The sequence below is a fragment of the Myotis davidii genome, unplaced genomic scaffold (assembly GCF_000327345.1).
Source record: "Myotis davidii unplaced genomic scaffold, ASM32734v1 scaffold46, whole genome shotgun sequence".
NCBI lineage: Eukaryota > Metazoa > Chordata > Mammalia > Chiroptera > Vespertilionidae > Myotis > Myotis davidii.
The window spans coordinates 3,375,194-3,393,593 of record NW_006383006.1 but is presented as its reverse complement, the minus strand read 5'-3'; the positions used below and the strand labels follow the sequence as shown (position 1 = coordinate 3,393,593).

At 49.1% G+C, this 18,400-nt stretch overlaps 2 protein-coding genes across 5 annotated transcripts in view; one reads left to right on the top strand and one right to left on the bottom strand.

Annotated features, from left to right (window-relative positions):
- STARD9 (StAR related lipid transfer domain containing 9) overlaps positions 1 to 3,549 on the top strand; it is a 109,102-nt gene extending 105,553 nt beyond the window's left edge. The window contains exons 32-36 of the mRNA XM_015557524.1: positions 119 to 183; positions 308 to 510; positions 716 to 795; positions 1,264 to 1,422; positions 1,924 to 3,549. Of these exons, the coding sequence (XP_015413010.1) occupies positions 119 to 183; positions 308 to 510; positions 716 to 795; positions 1,264 to 1,422; positions 1,924 to 2,025 (609 nt within the window). The 3' untranslated portion in view covers positions 2,026 to 3,549. The remainder of the gene's footprint in view (positions 1 to 118; positions 184 to 307; positions 511 to 715; positions 796 to 1,263; positions 1,423 to 1,923) is intronic.
- Positions 3,550 to 5,760: 2,211 nt separating this feature from the next.
- CDAN1 (codanin 1) overlaps positions 5,761 to 18,400 on the bottom strand; it is a 20,621-nt gene continuing 7,981 nt past the window's right edge. Inside the window, exons 10-27 of one of the 4 annotated variants that reach the window (XM_006778041.2) lie at positions 13,396 to 13,516; positions 13,113 to 13,259; positions 12,837 to 13,003; positions 12,381 to 12,468; positions 12,058 to 12,147; positions 11,828 to 11,882; positions 11,480 to 11,613; positions 11,297 to 11,400; positions 10,868 to 11,026; positions 10,463 to 10,526; positions 10,203 to 10,281; positions 9,878 to 10,026; positions 8,097 to 8,204; positions 7,905 to 7,968; positions 7,566 to 7,747; positions 7,182 to 7,289; positions 6,940 to 7,083; positions 5,761 to 6,542 (exon numbers count right to left, since the gene is read on the bottom strand). In XM_006778041.2, the coding sequence (XP_006778104.1) occupies positions 6,417 to 6,542; positions 6,940 to 7,083; positions 7,182 to 7,289; positions 7,566 to 7,747; positions 7,905 to 7,968; positions 8,097 to 8,204; positions 9,878 to 10,026; positions 10,203 to 10,281; positions 10,463 to 10,526; positions 10,868 to 11,026; positions 11,297 to 11,400; positions 11,480 to 11,613; positions 11,828 to 11,882; positions 12,058 to 12,147; positions 12,381 to 12,468; positions 12,837 to 13,003; positions 13,113 to 13,259; positions 13,396 to 13,516 (2,089 nt within the window). In that variant the 3' untranslated portion in view covers positions 5,761 to 6,416. Of the gene's footprint in view, positions 6,543 to 6,939; positions 7,084 to 7,181; positions 7,290 to 7,565; positions 7,748 to 7,904; positions 7,969 to 8,096; positions 8,205 to 9,877; positions 10,027 to 10,202; positions 10,282 to 10,462; positions 10,527 to 10,867; positions 11,027 to 11,296; positions 11,401 to 11,479; positions 11,614 to 11,827; positions 11,883 to 12,057; positions 12,148 to 12,380; positions 12,469 to 12,836; positions 13,004 to 13,112; positions 13,260 to 13,395; positions 13,517 to 18,400 lie in introns of those variants that run through there. The other 3 variants (XM_006778042.2, XM_015557595.1, XM_015557596.1) reach the window with 3 other exon arrangements.

Here is an 18,400-nt window from a genome sequence, read left to right as displayed (position 1 = left end):
GCAGGGCTGATGTGGCTTCTTTGGTGGCTCTCCTCTTGACAAAAGGGGACTAGTGACCAACCCCAGGGTCTGGTTTATACCATTCCCCCTAATTCGGGTTTGGTCACTGTGTCCCTAGGTGATGGCTGCTTCCTCAGGTGATCTGCACAATCTCTTCAGTCGCCAGGCAGCAGCCGGCTGGAAGTGAGTTCCTTTGTCTTGTCCTCATCCCATTGTGCTGCTTGCCTCCCTCCTTTCCCTTCACCCTGAGCTGCTCTGTGACCCTGGCACCCGCCTCACCTCTCCCCTCCCTGCCTCGGTGTCCCAGCTATCAGGGTGAGGAGCAGGAGGTGCAGTTCTACAACAAGGTGTTCTCCTCTACTCGGCATGGCTTCCTGGGGGCCGGGGTGGTGTCCCAGCCGCTGTCTCATGTGTGGGCAACGGTGAGTGACCCCACCCTGTGGCCCCTGTACCACAAGCCCATCCAGACAGCGAGGCTGCACCAGCGAGTGACCGACAACATCCACCTGGGTAAGCCCCGGAGCGTCCGCGGCTCTGCCTGGGGACGGTGGCAGGCCGGTGGCCCGCTCGGGAGGCTGGGCATTCTGACTACCTCCAGCTGGGTGTCGGGTTGTGTGTGGATGGGGTCTTGGGGGTCCCTGGCCTGGGAAGGATTTAGGACTAGGTCTGTCTGTGCACCTGCACCTGCTGACTCTCCCCATCCCTGACCTGCCAGTGTACTTGGTGTGCAATCCGGCCCTGTGTGCGCTGAAGCAGCCGCGAGATTTCTGTTGCGTCTGCGTGGAAGCCAAAGAGGTACCTGCCTTGCTGGTGGTAAAGATATTGTGGGAAGAACTTGGGCTGGAGTGTTGTGAGAAGCAGTCTTTGTGGGCCTCAGGTCCTCTGGGGGAAAGAAGGCAACTTGGGGAGGAGTAGGGGTGATAGCAGTCTGGCTGCTGTTGCATGCCATGATGTTGACCTCACTGGAGCCTATTTGATCATCACATAGGGCAGTGATGGCGAACCTATGACACGCGTGTCAGAGGTGACACGCGAACTCATTTTTTTGGTTGATTTTTCTTTGTTAAATAGTACTTAAATATATAAAATAAATATCAAAAATATAAGTCTTTGTTTTACTATGGTTGCAAATATCAGAAAATTTCTATATGTGACACGGCACCAGAGTTAAGTTAGGGTTTTTCAAAATGCTGACACGCCGAGCTCAAAAGGTTCGCCATCACTGAATAGGCAGTACTCACATCACTCTCTGTCTGTCCCCAGGGGCATCTTTCTATCATGGCAGCTCAGTCTGTATATGACACATCCATGCCGAGACCCAGCAGAGAGATGGTCCGAGGGGAGATCCTGCCCAGCGCCTGGATCCTGCAGCCCCTCACCGTGGAAGGCAAGGAGGTCACCAGAGTCATCTACTTGGCCCAGGTGATGTGCCCCCTGCAGATGCCTAGATCTGCCTTCACAGCCCCATGAGCGTGTTGTTTAGCTGCTCCACGTCCTTCAGTGCCCCGGCCCTGTGGCCCGAGACTCAAGGGCTTCTTGGGTCACCGTAAGGGGAGTCCCTGGGGAATCAGAGAGGACAGAGAGTGGATCAGCCTTTCCTGATGCTGCTGTTACCAGAGAGCCTAGCAGCCTCCCTCCTCTGGTTGTTCCCAGGGTCCTCAGGAAATACAGGAGCCACTGGGGGAAAGGCAGCTGCCTCGGCAGAGCAGAGAATGACCCGTTCTATTTGACTCTCCTCTCAGTTCCCCGACTTGACCTTTGCCAGTGGGAGGTGAAGCCAATGCCCACATCTGAACAGCAGAGCCCAGGGCCCATCAGTTCTAGGACCGCAGACAGTCTGAGGGGTTTCACCCATCACAGCTGGTGGGGGCTACACTCTGATCTGTCTGTGCCTTTGACTCCTCCCTCTCTGTTTTATTTCAGATAGAACTTGGTGCTCCAGGTTTCCCCCCTCATGTCTTAAGCTCCTTCATCAAACAGCAGCCACTGGTCATAGCCAGACTGGCTTCCTTCCTTGGTAGTTAGCGCCTCACTGTCGAGATGGTGCTGCTAAGATTCAGGCCCAGGACGCTCCGGTCTCTGGGGCAGCGCTTGTTCCTCTCTGCACCGAGGCAGGAAGAGCTGAGGCTACCGGCTGTGGCCACTGGGAAGACAGCACTGAGCCCCGAGTTGCCAGGGAGACCCAGTCAGTACTTGGTCACCGCTGGCAGCTCTCTAAGCAAAGGGCCTGAACTCCTGACCCTGGCTGTCCAGAGCAATGAAGCCCAAGTTGGAGTTTTCACCTTTCTTTCCTGTCTCTGAGACCCTATGGCAGACAAGCCGCTCCAGGACCAGGATTGGACATAGGCAGCGGAGCTGGGAGACGGTGTGCTCTTGATGGTGCTTCCCTGGTTTGGCCCAGCCCTTGGGCTGGTAGGGAGGCAGCTGTCGGCTAAGATTCTGCTCAGACATCGGCCTCCAGCATTCAGTTCCACTGTGAGATGGACTGTTACCAAAACAGAAAACTGGTTTTAAAAAAAACAGCTGCACAAACCAGAACAGTGATTCAGAATCGTTTCTCCTTGAATTTTTATCAAATGCTTTATTATTAATTTTTACTCCCCACCCCCCCACTCTCTTTACAGGAGAGGACACTTGGGTCTTTGCCTCAGTCAGAAGTACTGAGCAATGCTCTCTCATGGAGCCTCATTCCAGAGCTCAGTAGAATGAGACCACTCACTGTAGAAGCCATCTGGACAGATCTGGGATCAAAGTGGGGGCCTATCTCTTTAAGGGAGTTAGGAAGTGGGCAGCCAGATGCTGGCTGCTGACAAGGCAAGAGAAATTTCAGAGATGAAAAACTATCTTTTGAAGATGGGAGAGAACTTAGTGGAACTCCTAGAGGAAATAAGTGATTTGTTAGAAGGAAGCTCAGTTCCATTCCTTAAGGCCTCAGAGCCTGGGTCTGTCTTCAGTGGTCTTGTTAGCATTTCATGCTGCTGCTGCAGCCACACCTATTCTAGGATGAATGAGAATGGGTTTTCTTTTGCCCTAGCCTGGCAGACCATGAGGTTTTGAATAGTCTGTGTGGTTACATGGAAGTGGCAGGGGTGGGAGAGATTCCCAGCTTTAGTACTGATGCCCAGAAGGTAACCATCTGGGGATCAAGATGTGGTAAAAAGGTAAAATTTCTGTAGAGTACAGCAGAGGTTTATTTTTCTAAAAGTGTTTGCAGGATTTTTTTCCTCTTACCTCAAATTAAGTTATTTACATATTATTGAATGTTTTTTTAAATTGTCTTTAAACTTATTTTTCTGGGTTTTTGTTTTGGTGACACTTGATATATTTAACACCCTATTTATGTACTCCCATCCCTTTTCATATAAATCTCTTACCAAGACTGTTGACTGGTCAGAACACTTGCAAATTAAAAGTCTGATATGTACTTTTATTAGTAAAGATTGTCCTGAGATAGCCTAAGTGTGTCCCTTGAGCTCAGAATTTAGCCTTGAGATAATGGCAATAATTTTCAAGTTATCCTATATAATAAAAGTGTGATATGCAAATCAACCTAATGGCAGAACAACTGGTCACTATGATGAGCACTGACCACCAGGGGGCAGATGTTCAATGCAGAAGCTGCCCCCTGGTGGTCAGTGCACTTCCTCAGGGGGCATGGCGCTCAGCCAGAAGCAGGGCTCACGGGCTGGTGAGCGCAGTGGCAGTGGCGGGAGCTCTCCTGCCTCAGCTGCAGGCAGGCAGTAAGGAGCGAGGGGTCCTGGATTGCAAGAGGGCACCGGCTAGGCTAAGGGACTCCCCCCACCCTTCATCCCCCAGTGCATGAATTTCATGCACTGGGCCTCTAGTACAATTATAATTGCTTTCCATGAACTCAGCACTGCTTTAAGGTACGTAAATAGCAGCCAGGTTAGTAAACCAATTATGGCCAGCTGTAGCCCAAGAACCAATGAGGGAGGATTCCAGGACAGTCATTACCATACCTGACAGTGACCACAATCCCATGGAAGGTATTTCTTTAACAGATGCTTCTGAGACAGAGCCAGCAATGGGAATCTGAGCATATGGGTAGCCCAGAAGTGACCTTGTCCCCGCACTAGAGAAACCACACACCAGGCCCGAGAGTCAGCAACCTAAAAGAATATTAACTGAGGCTGATATGGCAAAATGCAAGTGTTAAAGGTCATCCACAGGCCTAAACATGATAAAGTCAGAATTTGGTTTAGACAGATGATTTACAGACTTCATTGTGCAGCAGAATCACCAAAAGGACTTGCTGGGCCCCATTTGAGTTTCTGATTCAGCGGCCTGGAGACTACACTTTGAAATTCATTGTTTTTAATAATTGAGAACAGGTATAGGGTGTTCCAAAAAATGTATACAGATACTTTGAATTATAAAATTATTTTAATGTTTATTAAAATACATTTCATCTTCAAAACAGCCATCAGCTGTTAAAGTGTGTACTTTTTGGGGGACATCCTGTACATAGAAAAAAACAAGTTCACTAGCTCATTAGCTCAGTGGTTCTCAACCTTCTGGCCCTTTAAGTACAGTTCCTCATGTGTGACCCAACCATAAAATTATTTTTGTTGCTACTTCATAACTGTAATGTTGCTACTGTTATGAATCGTAATGTAAATATCTGATATGCAGGATGGTCTTAGGCGACCCCTGTGAAAGGGTCGTTCGACCGCCAAAGGGGTCGCAACCCACAGGTTGAGAACTGCTGCATTAGCTGCTTCTGTGATTCTTATCTTACTGCTTAGAGTAGGCCTTTAAGAGTCACTCACACAGGCCAGCATTAAGTTTCCTGAATTGGGCTGTGCTAAGTTTAACTGAGCATCATCCTTGGGCCTTCAGGTTTTCCCCGATGCTGGCCTGCCCATCCCACCTCACGCAGAGCGGGGTGTCTGAAGTAGCTGCTACTTAACCTTGGGGCTCAACTTCTGGAGGCAGTGCTTTTGTTCAGCCACCCCTAATGGGTGCAGAAAGTTGGTTCTCAGGCATTGAGAACGTCTTAAACTGCTATAGTATAAATTAGATTTAAAGGACAAAGACCTATGAAAATGAGATGATATAAGGTTCAGGTGTAGAAACTTGTTAAAGGAGTGACTGAAATCAACTGAGGGGAAGGGAAAGGCATAGGCACACCTGACTGGACAGAAGCATGATTGCAAAGTGGTGTTAAGAGACATAATTCTCCTCAGCTTTACTGTCACACAGCAGACCCCTGCAGGCCGAGACTCACCCTTGGGTCAGAGGTCTCGGAACTTTCCCCAAGAAATACACACGTACCCACAGACAGTACTTGGCCGTTTCAAACAGGGTTCCCTGAGTACCTTTTCCTTCCCCAGCAACCTGAATCTCTGCACACACTGCCTAAGTAGCTTTTATAGGATCTTAATTCACATTATCAAGGCAGTGCTTGATTAGTCAAAAATCAATGGGTCATTTAGCGACATAGAGAATGCTTTTGTTGTGAGCCAAGTCACTCTCCCCCACCCCCGGCTCCCCAGCCCTAACAAAACAAGCACAAGCGCTGTCCCACACCTGTTTAGTCGGGAGTACTGGTGAGTAGAAGCTTATAATACACCTTTCAAGGGAGTGGCACAGAAGCCAACACCGTTGGCAATGAGTCAACAGGGCCCTCCTCATGCTGCAACACTGGGCAGTGCTAGGTATAGTACAGCTGTACCCAGCTCCAAGCCCACCCTGAGCCTTCTACAGGGAAGAATCAGGTGAAAATAACAAGACAGGAAGCCCTCGGTAAAGAAGAGTTTATTTAAAAAAAGCTCTAGTGTTCTGCCCCCACCCTTGGCTCCTGAATTTAGGGTCAAGAGTTACCTGCACAGGACTGAAGGCAGAGAGGTATAGGGTTTAGGGGTGGGTTTCTGTTGCGAGCGCCCCACCTCATCTATTGTGCATTTTTAAGGAGACGGCAGTCCAGCTCCTAGTGGTAAGAAAATGTAGACTCCCAAGATTCATGTTTTAACTTTACTCACAAGTTAAACAACGTCATTTGCCTCTGTCATGATTTCCCAAACCAGACTAGAGATGGTGGGATAGCAGCAAGTGGGGCTCAAGCCCACACACATAATTTCATTTAGTATCCAAGTAATAAATGCCAACTCTTCTGCTCCAGGGCTGGAGTCTCTAGGCTTTTCCACCGTAATCCTGAACCCTCAGGTGAGGGTTCCCTCCTCCTTCTTCAAGGACTCAGGGTGGCGAGCAGCCAGGCAGCCACATACTTACTTCACATGTAAGTAGGAAGCCTAATTTCAGATTCAGCTACTCCTGCACCAGCAGGGATCAGTCAGCATTGGGCACTTTGGGGTGGCTCTGGGGTCTCCTCCTGAGGCAGTCAGGTGGGGTGCCAGGGTTCTGGTGAGACTTCAAGGCAGGGCCACTTCTCAGTCCTAGCTCTGGGCCAGCACAGTCCCCCGGTTTGGCTGTACCAGCTCACAAGCTCTTAGCTGGGGTTCTGGCACCTGGGGCTCAGCCAGAAACAGATTGAACAGTGTTGCTAATTCTTCAGCAAAGTCCTGCAATAAGCAAAACATGACAGAAAAGGCAGACACGTAATTCTAGATGGTTCATCATTTCTACTAAAAATCACAAATATCAAGCCCTAGCTATCATATTTCCTAACTGCCTTCTACACTGAAATGGCCTTGAAACCTTGTCCCATTAAGTACTCTGGGAGAGTAAACTCTGATGGGAGGCTCAGAACCATCTAGTGAGTACTTGTCACCACCCGAGTACTATGCACATTATTTCATCTTGACAAGCCCTAGGAGGTATGAATTATTTCCATTTTATGGTTAAACTAAGATGAATTCTTTGCCCTAAATCACAACATTAAGTACTAGATGAGATTAAAATTCAGCTTACTGATTTAAAAATGCACACTCACTATGCCATGCTCCTTTCCAACTATACCTGCCTTCCATCTTCCCTTCCTCCACTGACACGGTCCTTCATACAGTAGCTGCTCAAATGTGAAGAAGGCCCACCAGAACAGCCACTCCATTTTAGGGTGGTCCTGAAGACACCTGACAAAATCCACTGAGCTTTGGAAAGATGCTAAGAATGCCAGGCACCATCACTTGCCCCCTTTCAGGATAAAAGGGACATATGATACCTGTTCTCTTTCTAGGTCAGGAAAGATGAGGGCACCTTACCTCGGGCCACTGGGCCTCATGGAGGCTGACCAGGCAGGCCTCTATCTCTTTCCGTCCCATCAGACCTTTCTCTACCAGCTCCCGGAGTAAGAACAGCAGCAGGTCCCACTGCAACACACATGCAGCAGGTCAGGGTGCTGGAAGGACTACCCAGTGACCCTGACTGAAATACAAGAGGACAGAGATGCTGAGGAGGGAGAAGACTTAAGGTTAACCTCTGTGGGAGTCCATTTTAGCATGGAACAGAAATGAGCAAGCTGCCAGAAAAGGAGGGAACAAAAGAAACAAGCTCATAACATTCAGGGTGAGGGTGGGAGGTCTGAAAACATGACCCAGAGGGCTAAGAAGCCTGTCTGCCCCCATCCACCCACCTCTCTGACTCACCTCCCTTGGCCGAGTGTCTGCCAAAAGCCCCACGTTTCTTGGGCTCAGCAGGAGCTGCAGCGGAACAGGCACCTGAAAGTCATCCTTCCACAGGGAAAGCAGCATGTGGAGGAGCCTTCGAGCCTGCCCTCTCTCCAGCCGGTGTTGTGTCGGGGGCCCTAGGACAGGAATTTGGTCTGCAACTATGGGAAGAGAGGAAAGCCAAGCTTTAAGAAATGGAACAGGGTTACCTGGCCTGTCCCCTGGAGGAAGAGCAGAAGAAAGTTTCCGAGTTCTAATCATGTTTGCACCCAACCCTGAGATGGGGGGATCTGGCAAGAGTGAGATGACAAGACATACCAAGGAGGGATGCTAACTCCACAGAGCACTTTGCCAGATGCTGCTCAGCAGGTGGGCACAGGAACTGGGGGAAAAAGCAAGGAGACCCTGGATGTTAGCACCATCCTTAGAGTAGCAGCCCTGAGCCAATGTGGCTCTGGTTACTAGCCACATGCAAGGACACACAAGAAGAGCATGCTGCCATGTCTTAACCTGGCGGCACCGCAGTGTCTGACCCAGCTGGCCTAGGAGCTGCTCCAGATGCTCTGGGGACACTCCTTCCTCAGGGTCTCGGGGCCCCACGGCCACAGAGAGCACATCCTAGAGAGAGCAGGGGCAGGAAGAGAGTGAGGCCAAGGAGAATATGGCTTGGGGTGGGGCTCAACCAGTGGAGAGAGGCAGAGGAAAAGGAAGCAGGGCCCCTGGGGTGAAGTGATTGGGCCAAGGTGCCCTTAGACTGGAGGCTGGAGCAGGACAGCACAGCTGGGAGAAGCAACCAAGTGGACAACAGAGGGAACAAATGGAGCAGGTAAGCTGAGGAACATGCTGCCAGAGTTCAAGAGACAAAGCCATAACTAGCCAATTCCCAGAGAGCATCTCATTCTGAAAGAATTTAGGGGAACCAGCCTACGGCATACACATAATATTTTCTGTCCTTTATGCTTGTCTATTCATCTCAGGAGAGTTGAGGTTTCAGTATAGAAATCCTCTGTATATTGAAAAATAGTAGCTAATGGCTGCGTAGCCTTTCCTTCTTCCTCCCATATACTCTTCTCTGTTTTAGTCATTCCTTCTTAGTCCCTAGTCCACATCTTTACTCCTACACTACTCTCCTAGACCAGGACAAACCAGTAAATAGTTGAGGCTTCGCAGGCCATGAGGTCTCTGCCCAACTACTCAGCTCTGAGCGGTAGCACACAAATAGTCCCAGTCAATTCGTAAATGAACAATGTGGCTGTGTTCCAATAACACTTTACTTACAAAACAAGCACAGGCTGGATTTGGCAAGGGCTGTTTGCTGACCTTGGCTCTAAATAGTCTTTGTTTTTTAAACAATTGTTTCAGTTACTGTTGACTTTTTTTTTAAATGTATTTTTATTGCTTTCAGAGAGGGAGAGGAAAGGAGAGATAGAAACATCAATGATGATAGGGAATCATTGGTTGGCTGCCTCCTGCATGCCCCCTCCTGGGGACTGAGCCTGCAACCCAGGCATGTGCCCTTGACCAAAATCGACCCAGGGCCCCTTCAGTCCGCAGGCCGACACTCTATCCACTGAGCCAAACCGGCTAGGGCTAGTCTTTGATTTTTTTAAAATCAAGTTAAAAGCACTGATAGATTATTCTTACTGCCTATAACAAAACAAGCATTGCCCTAACTGGTTTGGCTCAGTGGATAGAGTGTCGGCCTGCGGACTGAAGAGTCCCAAGTTCAATTCTGGTCAAGAGCATGTACCTTGGTTGTGGGCACATCCCCAGTAGGGAGTGTGCAGGAGACATCTGATCAATGTTTCTCTCTCACTGATGTTTCTAACTCTCTATACCTCTCCCTTCCTCTCTGAAAAAAATCAGTAAAAATATATTAAAAACAACAAAACTAAACAAAAAAACAAGCATTAACCCACATAGAACATTTCTGAAATCACATCCCAATACTAGGTGATTGCACCTTAAAAATTCCTATTTTACTGGACAGCCACTTTCTACCTACCCCCTTTACCATCTGTGGAATATGAATATGTATATAGTGAAAAATTTTCATATCTACCCTTTCCCCCTTTCAGGTGATTCAAATACCAAAAGTCAAAGAGCAATTAATAAAGACATTCAATTCAACCCTGTCCTACCTTATCCCATTCAGTATCAAACAAAACGGGAAGTAGCCGGAGAACACGGAAAGCTGCGACAAATACTAGAGCTGATGTGAGAGAGGAGGGAGGCCAGGAAAAGAGCAGGGAGTGGGGGAGAGGAGCTGAGGGGTTTAGGCAACTGTGTACTTTGATCTCGGAGATGAGGTGGGAGGGGAGGGGAGCATGGTGCTCACAGGCACGGGAGCAGCCCCTCCGATCCCCCCGGACAGCCGGTTCCGGACCCTGGGCTCGAAGCATGCGACTCACTGCCGCTTTCACCTCTCTCCTGATCAGTGCTGCAGGTCAAAGGGAGAACAGAAAAGGTGTCACCAGAGCAGCCCTGCATGCCTACCCATGCCCTTCACTGTTCCCAGCAGGCTCTGAGTCCCGTTTCCCCCTAGATGGCCTCCAACTTGCTGCCAGTCCGCTTCTGAAAAACTTGGGTCAGCCGCTCCCCTTGCCTGGGCCTTACCTGTGATGTTGGCTGACAACCAAGTACAGGCTTTCTCTGTCGCAAGCCCCACAGCAATGTTCTCTGCGCTGCTCAGAACCTGTGACAAGAAGGACTGCAGAGTCGGGCTAGGGGAGGGTTGGGGATGATGACGAAAGCCCAAGTCCGTGACTGACCCACCTACTGCCAGCAGCCTCGCATTCACGGTCACGAGCACACACCTACCCCATATCCCACACCAACCACCCAGCCTGCTAGCTCCAGGCCTTTTTCCTACATACGGCTGCCGGAGTCTCCTCAGGGAGCAGTGCCTGCACGGCAGCAGGGCTCTTCTTTTGGCAGAACCTAAAAGGAGACAGGAAGGTCAGCCTGACCCACAGAAGGACGTGTCTTGAGTGCACCAATCATGTAAGCAGGGAGGGCTCTGCCTCAGGGAGAAGCACTGTCAGGCCTCGGGTCCCACCCAGATGCTGGGAGGAAGGGGAACCCCAACCACCTGCTCTTCAATTTGGACTTTGGGTCCCAAAAATTCTAAAGCCAAAGATAGCTTAGAGAGGGGGCAAAAAAAGAATGAAAAAAGTGAGGTGGGAGAGGACGTAGAATAAAGGATATGAGTGTGAAAGGGGGAAAGAAGGTCAGAAAAATACAAGCTAGCAGGAGAGTCCAAACAGACTGGCATCTCTTACTCCCGCCCCTGGGTCAATGCCTGGGCCCCATGGGGGCAAAGCTGGGAACACAAGATCTCCAACAGCTGGCCTGGATCTCCCCCTTCCTGTCTCTGCGTCACCAGCTGCTCTTGAAGAAGCGACTCGGCCTGGCGCACCAGATCTGCCACCAGCGTGGCCCTGTAGCAGGGACAGCAATGTTTGGAGGTAGTTGGAAGGGTTGAATCAGAAAGGGGCTGCAAATTCAAGGAAATCTGGTCAGAACTAACTATAAAAACAGCAATTTCAGCCTCCCCACCTCCACCCTTGGCCCTTCTTCTCGAATCCCCTGCAACTGACTTTCCTCAGTTTGGTAACAAGGTATTAGGGAGTTAAAAGGGAAAAAATGGTAAGAGAATGAGACTGGGACCCTCAACACCTCCATTCCCAAATCCCTCAACCCACACTCACTTGATATGTTTGACACAGTTAGAGCCAATTCTCTCTGCCACAAACTCCACAGTCCTGCGCAGGGAGGGCGGCTGGTTGTGGAAAAAGGCTTGGGCCAACTGTGCCTATGGGGAGAAGGGAACGGTGTCATGAGGGATTCCCTTTTCCCCACTGGGTGGCCCCTGCCTCCACCTTGCCTCTCACCTGCAGCCCTTGGGTGGTCCGGAGGGGCAGGGCTCCCAGGCTGGTGGTGGTGGTGGGGGTAATTTTCCTTACAAAGCCCCCACTCCGCCCACTGCTGCCTGATACCCATGAAGCGAGCAGTTTTCGGAGCTCTCCTGCATCAGGGAAGACCAAGTACTTAGTTCCAAAACCCTCTCTCCCAGACATACACTCACAAAAAGCATGTTGAACTTTAAGAATTTGTCGGGTAAAGAGGCTGAGGCACCTGGGGAGTGCCCAAGAACAAACAGCACATTAGGCTTTTGGGTACTCATGAAGGGACGGGCCAAGGATTAAGGACTACTGGGGGTGAGGGACAAGCATCCTCACCAATATAAGGACAGCAAGTGTAGAGCAGGTGCTGGTCCACCACAGGCACGCCATCCTGGGGAGAGAACAGGCCAGAACTGGGAAGGCAGGCAGGCAGGCTTCTTTTCTTTCCCAGTGTGCCAGAAATGGGACAGTCAGGTACAAAAATTACATAAGAGTTCAGACTCTATCCTGGATGGTCTCCTTTATTCCTGTGGACCCTATGGCTCTGGCTGGACCCCGACACTTACCAAACCATGTTCTGAAGTTTTTGTATCCACCTCAAAGACATCCACCTGACCCTCTTCCACAAAGAACAGGTCTTCAGGGACTGTGGGAATCTGATGAGATTAAAGCAGTACAAGCTCCAGTCAGTACTTCAGAGCTTCATCATACCTCCTACCGCATGGTTTCTGGGTTCAGGCAACCTTCTTCTGAAACTATAGTAATTCCCGTACCTCCTCTGAACCTTCATCTTCTGGCCCCAACCTTGATCGGACTCAGACATTCTCCCCATCTCCAGCCACAGTCGTCTCTCCCCTCCTTTCCCAATCTGCACTCTCACTCCACCAACCTGGAAAAGCCAGCCCAGGACAGCAAGCAGCAACAGCTTGTTCAGGAAGCACATCTCCCCTTCACCATCCTTAGACAAAACCAAGCTCCTAAAAGGTAAATGAGGGCACCAAGGGCATTTGTGGTGAGAAAGAAATGGTATGAAGTAAAAGAAAGCTATGCTGGGAAGGGAATTCTCAAAAGCAGACCCAAAAGGGACTGCTGTCGTGCAGGCGACCAGGATCTCCTCAGTGCCCCTCAGATCTGTGCTCCCTCTCAGCTGGCCCAATGTGGGAACAGAAAAGGGCAAGTAACTACCCAGTGTCTTTCCTTGAGGACCAAACCCAGCCTCCCCTCTGAGGTTCTGTGATGGCTACAGTACCAGACAGGACGCATAGGCTGCGTATTCTCCTCATAAACAGCAACCTCAGCAACATTCTCCCCGCACCACTTTTAGCCTTGCCCCTTCTCTACTCACCGGTGTAGGTGTAGCAGGAGAGTGAAGATGCTGCGGTAATAGTCCAGCATGGGAACAATGTGGTCAGCCAGAGAGAGGAACTCCACCAGCCAGGGCACTGTGAGCACCGCTCGGTGGGCCCGCAGCCCCTGCTGTAGCAGAGCTCGTACATCCAGGACTGGGGGCACCTGTCAGGGCCAGAACTTGGTCAGCAGGCTCAGGGGACTGGGGCGTGTCCTCTCACTCCAGTGCCCTGTGGCTCTTTCCAGCTCCCTCCTTACCAGAGCCCCTATTCACCTGGCTTCTCAGGGCCAGAATGGAGTCCTGGAGCTCACGGGTTGGGGGTGGTTCAGGCCCCCGGTATGGCAGGAAAGCCACAAAGCCCAGGAATTTAGCCAGAAGCCTCAGGCTGAGCAGCACCACAGCAAACTGCCTCCGTTCACCCTGCAGGAGATCAGGGAAAGAAAAGGTCCTAAGCATAAGGCTTCTAGAAAAAATCCAAATCTGTTACAAAGTTCTTGAAAATACCCCTTCCCTCTTAGGTCAGAACCCCTTCCACTCCCTGGTTCTGCTTTCTAACCTGCCAGTCCACATCTGACTCTCCATCTTCATCACTAGGCTCAGGATGAGGCAGGACAAGGCTGTTGAGCTCCTGAATCTTCAAACTCAGACTATCCATGAGATGCTGATTAAACTGGAAGCTAGGAAGGGGAGCAAGAAAGAAAAAAGACACTGAACAGTTGTAGGAAGAACCAGAATAGAGAAGAGGTGCTCCAGACAGAAAGGCTCAGAGATGGAAGGCCAAGGAACAATGAGGTTTCTCACATGGGTAAAAGAACAAGATCTTAAGATGGCAGGGTAGGTAAACACTGTGCTTGCCTCCTCCCACGACCACATAAAAATTACAACTAAAATATAGAATAATCATCACTGAGAACTACCTGAGGACTAGCTGAAGTCCTACAACTAAGGATATAAAGAAGCCACTTTGAGACTGGAAGGAGGGTGGAGACACAGAACCGACTGGTCCCACACCCACAAGTGGTGATTAAGAATCAGGAGGGTTGCCGAAACCGGTTTGGCTCAGTGGATAGAGCGTCGGCCTGCGGACTGAGAGGTCCCAGGTTCGATTCCGGCCAAGGGCATGTACCTGGGTTGCGGGCACATCCCCAGTGGGAGATGCGCAGGAGGCAGCTGATCGATGTTTCTCTCTCATCGATGTTTCTGGCTCTCTATCTCTCTCCCTTCCTCTCTGTAAAAAATCAATAAAATATATTTAAAAAAAAGAATCAGGAGGGTTATCTCAGTTGCGAGGTCCACCTTGATGAGCGAGGAGCCCCAGCTCCACACCAGGCTCCCCAGCCCAGGCTACCAGTGCTGACAAGAGTCTCTATAACGTCTGGCTGTGAAACTCAGCGGGACTGCATCCCAGGGAGACAGAGGCTGCTGAAGTGCTAGGCATTCCGCCTTAGGAGCCAGTGCACAGACTCACTTGCTCACAAATTCACTCCCTCTGGCTCCAGCACAAGGGCAGCAGCATGAAAAGCTCCAGGGACACCTGGGAGGAACTGAATTGACTAGCTTCAGGGCAAGGGCTGGAAGGGGAGAGGTCAGGCAGCTCTGTCCAGGGATAGAGAGGCTGACAGGCACTGCTATTCCTTTCTTGGGTTCTATCCCCACCCAGCCGGAAATGTGTGCTCTCCATTATCTGGGCTAACACAGTTCACTGGCCCTGAAGATCCTGAGACCCCAATCCACCCCTCCCCGTGTGCATGGCTCAAGCCACTTCCAGTAGATTTTCCACACAAGTGACCTGCCTTGGCTTGCACTCTAAACTTTCCTAAACTCTCTCAAAGGTCCACAAAACCCGAACATGCAGAGGCTGGCCGTGGTGTGCCCTATACCTCTTGCCAAGCAGTCCCAAGCCCGGCATGACTGGCCAACGCCAAGAACAAGTGGTGGGAGGCCTAAGCTCAACTGTGATGTCTACCAAAGGGCGCTAGTAGCAGCCGGCCTCAGTTCACAGCATAGCCTCTCCCAAGCACTGCTAAACCCAGCACACGTGGCAACCAAACATAGGTCACTTTGTAGCTCCAACCAGGTAGCTCCAAGCCAAGCACAAATGGCAACTGATCACGGCTGCACTGGAGCCCCTCCTAAGAGGCTCCAGAACCAAAAGACCAGATGGCCGACTTCAGATCACAACAAAGCACTAGCCAACTAGCCTGACAAACAACATACCTAAAGGGGGGACTTGCCTGGAACCAGAGCGCTGCTGAAGTGACACTTGCTCTGCAGGGTCAGCCCCACATAAAAGCTATTCACTGTAGTCATGGCCAGCCCTCACAGCCAGTCAGACTGAGGGCCAATCCCACCCCACTGATGGGCCAACAACAATTAAGGCTTAATTACAACAGGAGGACACACACAACCCACACAAGGGACACCCCTGGAGCACTAGCTCAGGTGAATGACGAGACTGTGCTATTGGATCTCACAGGACACCTACTACATAAGGCCATTATGCCAAAACAAGGAGATATAGCAAATCTACCTAATATACAGAAAAAAAACAGAGGGAGGCAGCCAAAATGAGGAGACAAAGAAACATGTTCCAATGAAACAACAGGAAAAACTATAGAAAAAGAACTAAATAAAATGGAGACAAGTAATCTACCAGATACAAAATTCAAAATACTGGTTATGAGAACGCTCAACAGGGCTCTGGCTAGTGTGGCTCAGTTGGTTGGGAGTCCCGTCTTGCACACTGAGAGGTTGCTGGATTGATTCCTGGTCAGGGCACATGTAGGATTTGTGGGCTCAATTCCTGGTATGGGGGGTGCAGGAGGTAGCCAATCAATGTTGCACTCTCACATCAATGTTTCTCTCCCCCACCCCTCTCAAAATCAATAAAAATGTTTTTAAAAAAAGAATGCTCAATAGGGCAAGAAGGCCATGTAAGAGGAAGCCAAGTAGAGATTGGCTGTTTTAAAACCAAGAGAAAAAAAAATACTCAATGAACATCGGGGAAGAATAGATGAACTCAATGAGAACCTCAACAAAGAGACTGAAACTATAAAAAAGAGCCAGTCAGAAATGAAGACTACAATAACAGAAATACATAATACATTATAGGGAATCAACAGCCGATTAAATGAAGCAAAGGACTGAATCAGTGATCTGGAAGACACGGTAGGGGAAACACCCACTAGAACACCAAAAAGAAAAAAGAATTAAAAAAAATTAGGAATAGTTTAAGGGGCATCTGGGACAATATCAAGAGTAACCACATTCATATCACAGGGGTACCAGAAGGATGATAAAGAGCAAGGAATTAAAAAGCAATTTGAAGAAATAATGATGGAAAATTTCCCTAACTTGGTGAAGGAAATAGACATACAAGTCCAGAAAGCACAGAGTCTCAAACAAGATGAACCCAAAGAGGTCCACACCGAGACACATAATTAAAATGTCAAAGGTTAAAGACAAAGAGAAGATCTTAAAAACAGCAAGAAAAAAAGCATTTAGTTACCTACAAGTGAGTACCCATATGACTGTCAGCTGATTTCTCAACAGAAACTTTGCAGACCAAAGGGATTAGCACAAAATATTCAAAGTAATGAAATGCAAAGACCTACAAAAAATATTGCTCCATCTAGCAAGGCTATCATTTAGAATCGAAGGAAAGATAGTTTCCCAGACAAGAAAAAGCTAAAGCAGTCCATCATCACTAAACCAGTATAAGAAATGTCAAAGTGACATTCTTTTTTGTTGTTTTTATTGATTTTAGAGAGAGAGAAAAAGAGAGAAACATCGACGTGAGAAACATCAATTGATTTCCTAATGCATGCACCCTGACTGGGAATCGAACCTGCAATCTGGATATGTGCCCTGACCAGAAAATCGAACCAGCAACCCGCTGGTGCATGGGACGATGCTCAACCACCTGAACCACAACAGCCAGGGCTCAAGGGGACTTAAGAAAAAAAAAAGATAAAGATATGAATAAGAAAAAAAAATGGGAAAGAAAAATCCTTACTGACAAAAACACTTTAAAAAAGTGGTGGATAAACCAACTATAAAGCTAGTACAAAGGTTAAAAGGCAAAAGTAGGAAGATCATGCGCAATTACAATTAGGGATATACACACACACACATATAAGGGAAGTAAAAAAGAATGATAAAAATTTACATGTTAAGGTGGTGAGTAAAAATTGTAGTGATTTAAAAATATGTTCAAATGCAAGTGACCATCAACTTAAAATAGACTGCTATAAACATAGCTTGGTATATATGAAACACATGTTAACCATAAACCAAAAATCTACAAGAGATTTACAAGATATAAAGAGAAAGGCATCCATATACATTATAGAAACTCATCAACATGCAAGTAGAGAGGAAGAGAATAAGAACAGAGAAGAACTACAAAAACAATCAGAAAAACAACAAAATGTTGCAGTAATTATGTATCTAACAATAATTACTTTAGGAGAACCAAGATGGTGGCATAGGTAAGCGCCTGTACTTGCTGCCTCACAACTACATCAATACCACAACTAAATGGCAGAACAACTACCACCCAGAACCGCGAGAAGGCTGGCTGAGTGGAAGTTCCACAACTAGAGAGGTGAAGAAGGTGCCCTGAGACTGGTAGGAGGTGCAGAGGCGCGTAAAGTGCTGGCACCTGGATGTGCTGCTCTTTTAATTGGGCGGGAGGTACAAGCTCCCACTTGTTCTGAACTCCAGTTCTGGGTGAGACTCTGGGGGACCCAGGCACATATGGGGAGAAACTGGACTGTCTGGCATTGGGACAGGAACGCAAGAGCGGCTTTCTCTTAGAGGGGCTCGCAGCAATCATTGTTTCTGCACGGGGGCACGGGACACAGAGAATTGGGGACTTCTCTGGTTCAGGGCTGACTGGCAGCCATTGCTGTTTGCTCTGCCCTGGTGATTCCCAGAGACCCTGCCCACCCAATTTACAACCCAACCCAAGTTGTGCGAATCAGCTTTTGCGTATGAATGGCCTGTCCTTTCGCCTAAAACCTGTCAAACTGCAGCTAGGTCAGAGAACCCCAGAGCTTCCAAAGAAGGCCCACGGCCCTGCTGGTCTTGCTACACAGCTGGGCCTGGCCTCATCTGGGCACTTCCAAACCCTATACAAAGAGGAGGAATCTGCAGATGTCTCTGTAGCTCCTGCTGGGCAGCCCCGGACAGTGGCTGACCTTGCACCTCTTTGGAGATCTGAGAGTCAGTGTACCCAGTGGTCAGAGTGAGACGATACGGGATCACAACTCTTCACATCCATAAGAGACACACTCAAAGGGCAGACTCAGAAACAAAGCCCCACTGAAGCAAGTCCTGCTCCATAAGGGTGTCTCCTGCGCAACGGATCTTCCAGTGTAGGCACAGCTGGTCACCACAGCCAATTGGCCTGGAGGTCAATTCTTCCCAGTGATACCAACAGCAATCAAGGGTTAACTACAACAAGACTACACAAACATCCCACAAAAGGGTGCACCAAGAGCGTCCACCTCAGGTGACTGGGGAGGCTGAGCCACTGAGCCCTATAGGACACCAACCAC